The sequence below is a fragment of the Cololabis saira genome, chromosome 16 (assembly GCF_033807715.1).
Source record: "Cololabis saira isolate AMF1-May2022 chromosome 16, fColSai1.1, whole genome shotgun sequence".
Taxonomy (NCBI): Eukaryota; Metazoa; Chordata; class Actinopteri; order Beloniformes; family Belonidae; genus Cololabis; species Cololabis saira.
The window spans coordinates 30,874,425-30,887,637 of NC_084602.1; the positions used below are offsets into that span (position 1 = coordinate 30,874,425).

A 13,213-nucleotide genomic window follows, 5' to 3' on the forward strand; every position below is an offset into this window, starting at 1 on the left:
AGCTTTTGATTGTTTTTGCAAAATAAATTAGAAATTCAGCCTCTGAGCCATGTCTTTATCTTCCCATTCTCTAACCTCATTATCTATGCGGGATTCTAAGTGGGCGGGGCTATGATAATGAGGCACTGTGCTGATTGGCTGCCTTACGCGATGACGCGAATGACGCGATACACCGCTACGAACGAAAAAATGGCGGAAGCTCCGGCCGGCGGAGTTAGTTGTGGGCGTGGTTTCACGCATCGGAGGCCAACCTATCGCTCTCGTCGTTACGTCTCGACAGGAGCAGAATCTGAACGGCTCGTAGAAGCCACATCACACTGGACGGCTGATCCAGGTGGCTGTACAGACACTGCAGAGTTTGGTTGCTTTCCTCCTTCTCTGAGTTGGCAGGCTGAGAGGAGACCACTTTATATATGTTAAAGCAAGAAAAAAAAATTGTTTTTCATAATAGGTCCCCTTTAAGGTAAACTACAAGATTCTGAGTTGAGCCTTAAGCAGGACAGAAACGTGGCTGTAAATAAACTTTGTCAATTTTCCACAGAACACCACTGTGCATTTAGTTTTAAGTTATTCAAAACAAGAAATCTTTCATTAGAAGGTCAAAAAGAAAAAAATGACTTCACAATTTTAAAGGTAATAATTGCAAAACCAGTGTTTTAATTATATTAACACTCAAATGAATACAAGTCATGAAATACTTTAAAAGATTGATTACATGCAACAGTTCAAGGCAAATAAAGCATAAAACAAAAGTTGTAATAATATGCAGGCAAATTAAAGAAATAAATTAAGTGTTTAATGTTATTAAGGACTACAGCAAAACAATGCTGTATAAAAATGATAGAAATAAACAATTTTTTCATTCAGGATTCCCTGCCATTCAAAAAAAACAACAGAATTTCTTTAATAGTGTCAATCACTATTAAAAATTATTCTCAACCAAAATCTCCTCTTGTTAGTGTCTTGGACGTTTTGTGGGTGTTTTGTGTTTTTGGTTTTCTTTCCCGTTTTAAAAGTCCTGGGCTGATTATGGAAAATGTGATGTGTAGTCTGGATTTCTGGGTTCTTCCTCCAGGTTGCATTTGCAGAGTCTTTGCAGCAAAGTAAACTTATGCACCAACAACAGATAAGACAAGTAAATGAAAAGAGGCACAGACGATACTTCTCAAACGACAAACTTGTTCTTGGTGGTTGAACCACTTTTGGTAGCTGTGTCTGCGTGAGACTGGTAACCAATAGTCATCTTCAAGGGAAGCCCCAAGCGCTCCTTGTAAACTCTCCTGTTGACCAAAGGGGAACAAGTGTTTAGGAGAGTTATCAAAGACTTGATAAGTAAGAAAGATGTTGGTTTTTTTTTATATCCCACAATTTTCTTTTTTTAAATCTTTGTTTGCTCTTTTGTTTTTACCGCCATCTAGGAATGGGCGATATTTTACCGTTCACGATAAACCGTCAAAAAAATTCCCCACGGTAAGAATTTGTCATTTCGCGGTAAAAACGATAAATTCCCGTTGATGACGTTTTTGTGTAAAGTCTGATTTATGGTTCTGCGTTAAATCCACGCACAATGTACGTGAAGGAAGGAAGGAAGGAAGGAAGGAAGGAAGGAAGGAAGGAAGGAAGGAAGGAAGGAAGGAAGGAAGGAAGGAAGGAAGGAAGGAAGGAAGGAAGGAAGGAAGGAAGGAAGGAAGGAAGGAAGGAAGGAAGGAAGGAAGAAATGAGCCAGAAAGAAATGAGCCAGAAAGAAAGAAAGAAAGAAAGAAAGAAAGAAAGAAAGAAAGAAAGAAAGAAAGAAAGATAATTTCCCATTGATGACGTTTAGTAGTATTTAGTATTCTTTTACAGCAGTGATTTGGGGATTCCAAAGACTGAATGTGGAGATAGATTTATAGTTACAAAGGTGGAGTTGAATTGGTATTTTTTTTTATCGTCATTTTTATCGTTATCGGGATAAATGCCAGAAATTATCGTGATACATTTTTTAGTCCATACCGCCCATCCCTACCGCCATCACAATTTTTTTGGTATTTTATTTATTCAAGAAAACATTTCTTGCTCTGCTATTCTGAATTAACATCATTTCTGAATAATAAAAGGATTTTGTTCCCTCTTCAGAGAAAGAGATTTATGATGCAAATTAAAAACAAAAGATTTTTCAAGGGAATGCAATAGCACTTGTAGGTCTAAATATGAGGATGTGTCTCACCCTATGTGTGTTACAGCCTCCCGATTCTCATAGTCCGATGTCCAGACGGCTATTTTATCTCCTTTGTTGCGGATGTTGACGACAGCCCCGCACACCTCGTCGCTGTAGTCGTCAAAGGCCTCTCCCACTAAGCACAGGAGCTGGTGGAAGCAACAAACATCTATTACCAGGAGACACGGCGGCAGCCAGAGAAAAACAGTGAGAAATAACTCCTCTGTCACAAGGATGCAAGCCGCTGAGATTGTTTTACCCTCATAATTCCAGTTTCCATTGATCACTGAGAAGGCAGAATGTCACCACGTATTATACTGGGACATGCTTGTTAAAATAGGTCTTAGATAGATAGATATGCTTTATTCCAGACTCAAAGTCCATACACAAATAGTTTCAGCACTTACATTTAAATTGCATTTATGTGCTAAAGAGAATTTCTTTCCAACTATTATGAGGTGGCAGTTTGTGCTAAGAGCTCATCTGGAACAGACGCAGGACTGGAGTTAAATATTTGGCATCTTGGGTCTTTTTCTATGGAGGGTGTGGAACCATTTGAAATATAAACCTCAGAAATTAAATGTATTTCAGTAAAAAGAGTCCCTTGCCTGTAGTTAATACACAGGAATGGCATTTTTTATGTATCCTTGGAGCTTATATAAGACTGCGTAGGTATTAAAAAACTAAAGTGCTGCTCACTGGTGGAGCTTTTAATGCTGCAACAAGTTAAGAGTGAAGTTTCAGTTGAAATTGCTGAAAAACCTCTTTTAACCTAACGTCTCAATGAATTCCTTTTGGTTTACGTCTCTTCAAAGCTGCTGAAGATCAAACCCATCTATATCGTGGGTGAAGCGGTTCAAGTGGCGGGGCAGCAGGAGTACTTAGGTGTACTCCTGAACAACAGGCCCTGTGCTTGTGTACACGGAGGGGATGAAAAGGCTCAGCAGTAGAAGTGGACGCTCTGCTGTGGTCTGTTGGGGGCAGCATCAGTGCCAGCTAGCTCACTGACCTCACTCATAAAAACTAGCTAAATATTTGGACAGAACATGGATGGGTTTGAGTCAGTGAAGAACAAAAGGTCACTGAATAAACTGCTGTCCATACGGGACAATGCATCCCACTCCCATGACTCACACCAGAGACAGGGGGACTCATGCTCCAACTCTGCTGCCACAAAGTTATACAGTTATACATTATACAGGTGAACATACAGGACTGTCTCAGAAAATTTGAATATTGTGATAAAGTCCTTTATTTTCTGTAATGCAATTCAAAAAACAAAAATGTCATACATTCTGGATTCATTAAAAATCAACTGAAATATTGCAAGCCATTTATTATTTCAATATTGCTGATCATGGCTTACAGCTTAAGAAAACTCAAATATCCTATCTCAAAAAATTTGAATATTCTGGGAATCTTAATCTTAAACTGTAAGCCATGATCAGCAATATTAAAATAATAAAAGGCTTGCAATATTTCAGTTGATTTTTAATGAATCCAGAATGTATGACATTTTTGCATTACAGAAAATAAAGGACTTTATCACAATATTCTAATTTTCTGAGACAGTCCTGTATAATTGCACTGTCCTCACGTACTTACTGACCATAAAAATGTTCATTCTTCCAAATATTTATAGGACTATGTCTTGAATAAACTTCCGATGTCAATATTTATTGATTTAACTTAAACATCTGTGGTTACAAGGCATATGTTTAATTTCCTCCATATGTTTTTTCCATCTCACTGTCAAGGTCTTTGAAATAACTTTCTACCATCTGATGAACTTGTATTTACAACTTTCCCCCCTCAGAGAACTTTTTATCTGTGGTCAAAATGGTAACAAATTTGCGTGTTCTGAATCAGTACCACTCATGTCTTTTGTGAAATCCTCAGTAAGTGTTTTGTTTCAACTTTAAAACATGGTAAAAGCATTAGTATGAATCACACTCAGAAAAACAAGCTCTCCCCAGCGGCTGGAGCAGCAACAGTACAGTATGTCCCGTTTACTTAGCGGTGAGACAGTAGTTTGGTGAATGTCTGTGCATGACTGTCGGTGACCTAAAGCAACAAGAGATCTCACCACAACAGAGGCTCAGCAGCAAGGAAGCACACTGTTTATTACTTTCATTTGACAGGGCTGTGATCTCTCACCGTGAGCTCAACAGACAGTCAAGTCGATGGCAGGCTGTCTGAGGTAACATAGAGAAAACAGATGGCAGCAGCAATAAAACCAGCTGATCCGTGGCTCGGGGCTGTGAAAGGAAGTTATCAACCATTTCTGCAGGCAACAAGCCTGATGATGAAGTACTATTTCTAATTATGTTTGCTGACAGCTAATCCATGAACACTTTTGGGGAGAGGTTATATTGATGCTTGTTAGTTTTTGGGGTTGAGTAACTGGATGTAAAAAAGCAGCCAAACCTACAGTTTCCAGCCAATAGCGATCCAGGTCGGATCTCCTTTGCTGCTTGGTGAGTGTCATCAGCCAGCGTCCGCCCCGCTTGTTCCTCTCATCCTCCCACATGGGTTCAATGCCATCCTGCAGCAATAGTTCAAATATCAACACACTGAAAGTAAAGCAAAGTTACATTTCACAACCGATTCTAAGAGTTTCAACACAAATTCCACAGTAGTTGCAAGAGGGAGCAACAGCTGTAGCACTAAAGAGCAAGCAAGAACTCAACTACCTGTGATGGGGTAAATGTTTTTTAGGACTTCACGTTTTGCTGTTGTTTTTTATGTGTACAATATATTTTCAATTTAAAGCATACCTTCTAGTTTTAGCAAACAAACTTTGAAAAAATAAAGCTGGCTTTTTAGTTATTTATTCTGAAAAACAACTACCGTATTTTCTGGACTATAAGCTGCTACTTTTTTCATAGGTTTTGAACCATGCGGCTTATACAAAGTTGCGGCTATTCTGTGGATTTTTCTTCCACCGCTCGGGGTGCTCTAACCGGAATTAGAATAAAAACTAAGACAAAATAAATGCACAGAAGAATACGCTACTTCTTCTTTAGCAGATAGAAGTAGGTATAAAGCAGATTTCAAACAGATAAATAGATAAATAAATACCAGTTATTTTCTCTTGGTTCTGTCCCGTTTTAATCGGCAAAGTTGCTGCCGTGTTAAAAGGATCTATTTAGGTACAAACATGTACATCATTTACAGTTCAAAATCGTTCTGTACAGAAACAGCAAAACTACTGGTTGCTCAGCGTCTGTCCCATCTAGTTAAAGATCCTCCGTGCAGGATTTAGCAGCATCAAGAGTCAAGTTACTGTTATAAGCTAATAAAATCTCACTCATAAAATTGCAATAATGTAGTAGAACATTTTTAATAACAACTGCCATCATCCATTTCAAAAACTTCATAAACGTAATAGTTTGCACATTTATTTTCTTCACTTGGTGGATTCTCTGCAGTTAAGCTTTTAATGCTTGATGCTAAAATGCTCCCATCAAACTAGACATGAAGCCTGGTCTGTTTTGAAATTCAGAGAATCTGACAGTCCTTGGACTTGAGCCAATCTTGAGGAGCTTTGTTGAACAGTGTGTAAAGAATATATTCATGTAGGCTGCAGGTATTGTACTCTGAGCTTCTCCCTGGTAGAAAACAGCTGGATCACTTTTAGTTTGTTGTACCGACACAATGATGCATCTGCCAAACCATACACACTTTCTGAGCTCCCATAATGTTCCTTGACAGATTCAGAAAGATGCTTGATGTAAAGATCAGTTGATAGTCCTACTCCTCGTACAAATGCTGATTTTATATCCACAAACCAATATGGCCATTATCTTTCATAGATTACTGCCACAAGTAACAGAAGAGACACTGCAACATAGATGGGTGAACTCTTTGGCAACTTTGACACATCTGACACCTCCAAAGCTTTAGCCACTGAGTGTTGCTTCATGCAGCCTCCCTGTGAGAAACCCACTCACTTTCCAAGTCTTCAGAGCCGTCAGTAGCACCTGTCATCTCCTGTCAATTCACATTTATGTCACTATCTCCAGAATCAATGTTCCTCCATGTCCAACAAACACCACTGCACCATCTTCCTCAGTGACAGCTCCTGCTCTTTTCCATTCAGGGCAGAACTCTCTTTTGAAGTGTACTTGGTATTGTACCTCTTTGTGAAGGACTTAACGCCATGTTCTTTATCTACGTTTTCTGAGGCCCCATTTACACGTAGCAAAAACGGTGGCCGTTCGTTTACACGAAAACGAAGCTCAAAGTCACCAAAAACGATCATTTCTGAAAACTCCGGCCAAAGTGGAGATTTTCGAAAACTGCGTTTTCACGTTTGCTTGTAAACGTTGGAGAAACTGCGATTTAGGCTTCAGAATGTCAGATTATGCAACAGAAACGTCACCAGCATCATTTGTGAGACCTGTGTTTACAATTAGTTTGGCCACCGTCAATATTTTCTTGTATATTACCTGTTTTATATTCTAAAGTCACACTTAAAATACTCCACTTCTCTGTCACTCCAAACGAAAGACTCTCGTTCCGTCCAGAGTTATTATCGTTCACGAAAACGAACGAAATAACGAAAACTAAAATTGAAAAAACAATTCCGTTAACTGAACTAAATAAAAACGAAAATTAAAAGACAAAAACGATAACTAACTGAAACTATATTGCGTGTTTAGAAAACTAACTGAAATTATAGATATAATTTCCTCAGTTTTCGTCCCTGTCAATATAAGCCTCTTGGTATGATCAATTTATTCCGCTCTGGCCGTTTATCTCCAACTGGCAGCTACGGCACCTTAACGCCTCACGGTCCGTGACGTCAAAACTAAAACTAAAACTAAAACTAATGAAAACTAAACTAAAACTAAGCATTTTTGAAAATATAAAAACTAATAAAAACTAGCAAACCCACACTAAAAATGAATTAAAACTAACTGAATTGAAGGAGAAAAAGTCAAAACGAAATAAAACTAAACTAAAATGAAAAATTCAAAACTATTATAACCCTGGTTCCGTCTTGGAAGTAACTGGCAGTCAAGGCTGATTTATGGTTCCGGGTTACACCAACGCAGAGCCTACGGGTCGATTTAACGCGGAACCATAAATCAGACTTCACACGTGTCATTTGTTGACATTTTCTTCCAGGATTCCAATTGGCTAGCATGACTTTATGCTTCTCGTTACGCTTCCCCCTGTAGGTTTGGCTGCTCATAGCAACCCTTAACAGCGTAAATGAAGAGATTTTGAAAACGATCTTGTGTAAACGATGGAATTTTTCAAAACGTAGAGGGGGAAATATCCGTTTTTGTAAATACCCGGCTATGTGTAAACGTGGCCTGAGACTGTCAGTATGTGTTCTTCACACCGACTTCCCCAATCCTTTGTTTCGGTGTAGTGGTATCATCATCAGTCATGATAATCATCTTGCATGCTGGGCCTTCACTGCTCGTAATAACAGTCGTGACCAGAGTGGTCAAGTTTCAGAGATGAACTGAACATCACTGCATTGCCCCTTGTATTTAGCAGTTCCTGCTCTTGCTCAGAAGCAGGGAAATCTTTACTGGGGCAGCCATTCCTGTCCACACATTGTCTGGGTGCGTGCAGCGTCCATTACTGCCGGACCGAATTCCTCCGTCATAAAGATTTGTGCTTGTGTGGCTGACTCTTTTGTGTGAAGAGTAACACTGCAGTCCTCTACATCATCTGCTTTATTACCTTCAGTCTGACCTGCTCGTCTGTGTGGACAATCCTTGGCCCAGTGGAATGTGCTTTGACTGATGGCACATTGTGATCTGCGACCAATACCTATCCAGAGGGTTGCTGCTAGTTGGCAAAGTCTTTTGTTTCTTATTTTGTGACCATGGCCTGCTTGGTTTTAAGTCCAGTACCCTGTTTAATTCCCACTTCAGAGCCACATTTCCCTCCTAACTTTGCTTCCAGTGTCGAGTGTATTGATGCGAAAGTCAAATCTGCACGTCATGTCAGTGCCAACTGTTGGTCTCTCACTTCCAAGCACACAGGATTTGAAAGTTAAAAATAACACTTTTGCATTGGGAAATTCATCCCTCAAAGTTAGTTCTACAATTTGTCGTAGACGTAAGGTTGTCATGGGTGATCTGGTAAAAGCTTGGAAAAGCCTTGTGAGTTTGGTCTTTTCCTTCTATGAGAAACAAGCCGTTAAGTTTCATACCAATGTCATCATCCAAATCATCTTCTGACATTTCTGTCACCTCTTTTCTTGCTCTTCCTGACATCACCAAGGACACAGCAAGTGGCTGCTTGCTTTTCTTGTATTCTGTGACTCTGGTCTGTGTTGCTTCTTCATTCTTTCCATTTTCGTGGGGTTTCACTTTGGCGGGACTCTGTAGCTCCTAACCATCCACTTCTACAAATGTAACCAACTGATCAAACCAAGCTGAGTAGCTGAATGACATCTTGAATAACAACTGCCATGTTCTCACTCCAAAACCCAAGCAAGGGCACACACTTATGTCCCAATTCATGATAAAACCACAAGAGGAGCAATAAGAGAATTATGTACAAACATAAACCCGGTTCTAAAATCTGAAATGTAACAGTTACAGACTCAAGTGCTTATTTTCTCCACATTTCTGTTATTGCAACATACCTTAAAGAGGGAGTAATCGCAGCCTGACATGAGGTTGCTTGACAACTGGATGTGGTTGTAGAGACTGAAAAAGAGTTTGCAACATAACAAAAACTGCTTTGCTTGCAGTGGAAACAGTATTTGAAAATCAGTGAAGATGTAATTTGTTCTCAGGATCTGACAAAGTACTGCAAACAACACATTTGTTGCTGCTTACGCCCAGAAATCTTCAACTGTGTCAAATTTAGAGATGAGTCGCAAGTTGGCCTGCCATGTTTTGCTCTTATCATTCTTGAAGAACCAAAGAGACCATCTGTTGGAAAGAGAAAAAAAATGACTTTGCATAAATGACAAATACAAGATAAACAAATGTAATCAAAGCCACACGGTCTCACAGCAAAAGGGCCGTTTGGAAACGGTGACTCCCGGTACAAACGGCAATCATACAATCACACAACTGGAATGTTGTATCGCGCTGATTCAACACTAAACTCTCTGATAAATGAGTAACTGCCAGAAACTGTTTATGCTGAAGAATAACAAAGGAAAAGTGAATCTTATAAAGCAATTAAAGCTGACAGTTTCTCTGTGAGTGCCTTTAATTGACAACACTGTTCACTTAAATACCAAAAAAGGACAGAATAAGACAGATGATGCAAATTTCATTCGCTTAAATTGGACTCAATATGCACAGTGGACTGTGGAAAGCAAATGTAGGATACAGTCTGTCACTGTGTGGTTTGTGGCACCGTGGGAGTTTTCCTTGTTAACGTGTGTCATAAAGAAGAGAGTGTCTGATTATAGGATATATAGTTGGCAGCATCTCGGATGAACCTTAACAGGATATTATGTGCCTCCCATTGCTTAATGAGTATTTAAATAAAAAGTGACTGAAGAAATTAGTACAAGCTAGAAAAAGGTAAACAAATGTTTTAGCTGAATAATTTAGGGGTAATAGCGGGGCGGGTGGGGAGTGGCGGGTTAATGACTGTTAAGCATCCTTGTCATCAATAGTTGGGGTTTACTCAGCCATCAGAGCAAAGCCATTTAGTCAATTCTCAGAAGTAAACTGTGAAACTTGACTTAAGTATTTAAAATCAAACTTGCTAGTGGTTTATTTGGTTTCCGTTGAGTTTGGCTTCTCTGTTTGACTGTTTTAAATACCTCTGTGGAGTCCAAACATGCATAAAAACATTTAGCATCTCTTTATCTGTAATCAGCAAAGATGGGACAAGCTAAGTATGTGTGTGCAGATATACAGGACTGTCTCAGAAAATTAGAATATTGTGATTTTCTGTAATGCAATTACAAAAACAAAAATGTCATACATTCTGGATTCATTACAAATCAACTGAAATATTGCAAGCCTTTTATTATTTTAATATTGCTGATCATCGCTTATAGCTCAAGAAAACTCAAATATCCTATCTCAAAAAATTTGAATATTCTGGGAATCTTGATCTTAAGCTGTAAGCCATAATCAGCAATATTAAAATAATAAAAGGCTTGCAATATTTCAGTTGATTTGTAATGAATCCAGAATGTATGACATTTTTGTTTTTTTTAATTGCATTACAGAAAATAAAGATTTTTATCACAATATTCTAATTTTCTGAGACAGTCCTGTAGTGAAAAATACTCAAGAATCTTGGACTAGCCATTAGACCATCACAGATGATCACAGGTCAGTTGAAGAAAGACAAAAATGCAGCCGACTGCATGGAATTTACAACCACAAAACACCCGTTCACTTCCGATAATGCAAACCAGTGAGTGTCAGTTAATTAGCTGTTCAAAACAAACAGATATTCAAACTTAATTGAGAAACTCTATCGCGGATGCATTTCTTTAATGGTTCAAGCCAAAAAACAACATAAAAACACACAATAAACCCCAACAAAGTTGTGCCTCGGTTCAGGTTTGTAATATGTGTTTTTCAAATCCAGACAGTTCTGAAATTGGCTCCGCTTTCTCTGGAGAACACAGAGCTCATTATTTGCTGTGAATGGTAAATTGATTTCTCACTTTCACTTGAACATGAGCTGCTCCATTAACTTGCTTAGTTCTTAAGCTGTTTCCAGGGTCACGGATAAGTGTTTTATTTTATTTTGACATGCTATACAGCTCTGCACGCCACAATTACATGCACATTAGTGGCTAAAATGAAGATTTCTCAACTTGAAATTGCACTGTAAAGATATAATCTGTGTTCTTTTTTCAGTGTTGCTGTAATTCTTAGACATAATCATATTGTGATGAAATGTGTATAAAAACAACTCATGTCCAGTGGCTACGGTCAAGGACACGTGAATGCTGATCAATATTTTTATACTTTCCTATATGACAGCAATTTACATTAAAATAAGCCTACAACAGGATGAAACACATTCAAAGTATGAACAAACAAAGGCTGTCCAGTTAAAGAAATGTTAAATTGATTGTTAAATGTCAAAGCCTAACCTGTTCTGAAGGGGATGTTTGATGTAAGCTTCAGGGCTCACGACCTCCTGTCCAGTTTCCACTGCTCCATCTTCTTCAGGTTGGGAAGGACTCGGGTTGGTTTCCTAAAGGGTCAAAGTGTAATGAGGAGATACATATTCCATAAGAAAAGAAGGCAGGGAGTGTCTCATTGTCAGAGGTGTCAAGTAACAAAGTACAAATACTTTGTTACCTTACTTAAGTAGAAATTTTGGTTATCTATACTTCACTGGAGTAATTATTTTTCAGACGACTTTTTACTTTTACTCCTTACATTTTCACGCAATTATCTGTACTTTTTACTCCTTACATTTTAAAACCAGCCTCTATACTCTATTTCATTTCGGCCTTTAAAAAAAAACTATCCAGTTAAATTGCTCCATCCGGATAGAGTGAATTTGGTTGTGGTTGTTTCAGATGTTCTTGTCCAGTTTTGTTCTTACATCCGTTCCCTCAGATTCCTGCAACTAAACTTGGATGTACATTCCAATAAATGTTAGGATAAATGATAACATGCCTCTGAAGTTTGACTTTTTGCACCATTACAATACTTATAGGCAAATAGTCATCATATCTTCTGCTCTCTGAAACACATGTTAATGCTCAATAGTACACACATATGGTTCTTTAATATATTTGCATTATACTAAGATGCATTCATTTTCAATGGCCTTTGTCCTTAATGGCTTTTTTTCCCCCTTACATTAATTTTACTTTTATACTTTAAGTAGTTTTGAAACCAGTACTTTTATACTTTTACTTGAGTAAAAAACTTGAGTTGATACTTCAACTTCTACAGGAGTCTTTTTAAACTCTAGTATCTATACTTCTACCCGAGTAATGAATGTGAATACTTTTGACACCTCTGCTCATTGTCAAGAAAACTGTAATGATTGTCAGAGTCCTGTCATGATTACGTCACAGCTGATAAATGTATTAACATCTGTTGAACTTCCAGGGCAATTATCTTTGATGATGGTACAAATACAGCTTTTTTTTTTTTTTTCAATTTAAGAAATGTATTAATATCCTTAGCAGACATATGATGTTAAAAAGTTTACTCCCCGAAGGAATAAAGCCTTATCTGAACATCTTTAGCGCTTTTCAGAAGGGCTGTTAAGCCTCAAGCAAACAGCAGCCATTAAACTTATACTTGGAGAAAAACTTCTGGGGATTTAATATAGTTCACAGTTCACACCATGTTTGCTCATAAACTTGGTTAACTCAACAAAATACTTCCCAGAAACTTTCTATAAAAGTTTCCTATTCCCATGGCATGACTTTAGAAACTAACTTCTGAATGAATTACATTGCTGGTGTACATTACCATATGTCATCTGAGAAAGTTTCATATTTTCTCAAACGCATACAAAGACGTTGTAAAAATAAATAAATACATAAATAAAAAGGTCAGTGAGAATTAATATCAACCAGTTTTGACCATTTTAAAACACAATACCACTAAAATGTCAATTATTCCAGTCTTCATTTTCGTTGACAGCCGATAATTGAATGTTTTGAAAACGCACTCAGCTGGTGTGTATTACTATAACAATGCAGGAAAAATAATACCACAAAAATGTTGAAGAAAAACTTATTTTTTCTGAATTTAAAAGGCATCTTAACTCAACTCTTAACGTCAACCTGAAAGTTGGGAAACCTGCACAAACACAAGCGTCCCCCCTTTTAGGTCGTGGCACAGAACAGAAGGCACCTTTCAAACTATTCAAACAAGCCCGTGTTATGGTAACAACAGTCAACTATGATTGAAATAAAAGTTTCCGAGCTTGTGTGTGAACTTTTAATGACACTTCACACTGTAATCGGGGCGAGAAGCCCTCCCATATGTCGGGAGACGTTCTCCACAGACAGGTACTCACCGGGTCGGCAGTCGCCATCTTACAAATCTCTGTCGGGAAGATCCTCGCTGATTGGACGGAGGC

At 38.2% G+C, this 13,213-nt stretch overlaps 1 protein-coding gene across 1 annotated transcript; it reads right to left on the bottom strand.

The window, feature by feature from the left end:
• Window positions 1–699: 699 nt before the first annotated feature.
• Window positions 700–13,204, bottom strand: eif4eb (eukaryotic translation initiation factor 4eb). The gene is made up of 7 exons (XM_061743509.1): window positions 13,151–13,204; window positions 11,253–11,356; window positions 9,010–9,105; window positions 8,814–8,877; window positions 4,629–4,742; window positions 2,207–2,346; window positions 700–1,280 (listed from the first exon to the last, which is right to left on the bottom strand). The coding sequence occupies exons 1-7, from the start codon at window positions 13,166–13,168 to the stop codon at window positions 1,166–1,168; spliced, it is 651 nt and encodes a 216-aa protein (XP_061599493.1). The 5' UTR covers window positions 13,169–13,204; the 3' UTR covers window positions 700–1,165.
• Between the last annotated feature and the right edge of the window lie 9 nt (window positions 13,205–13,213).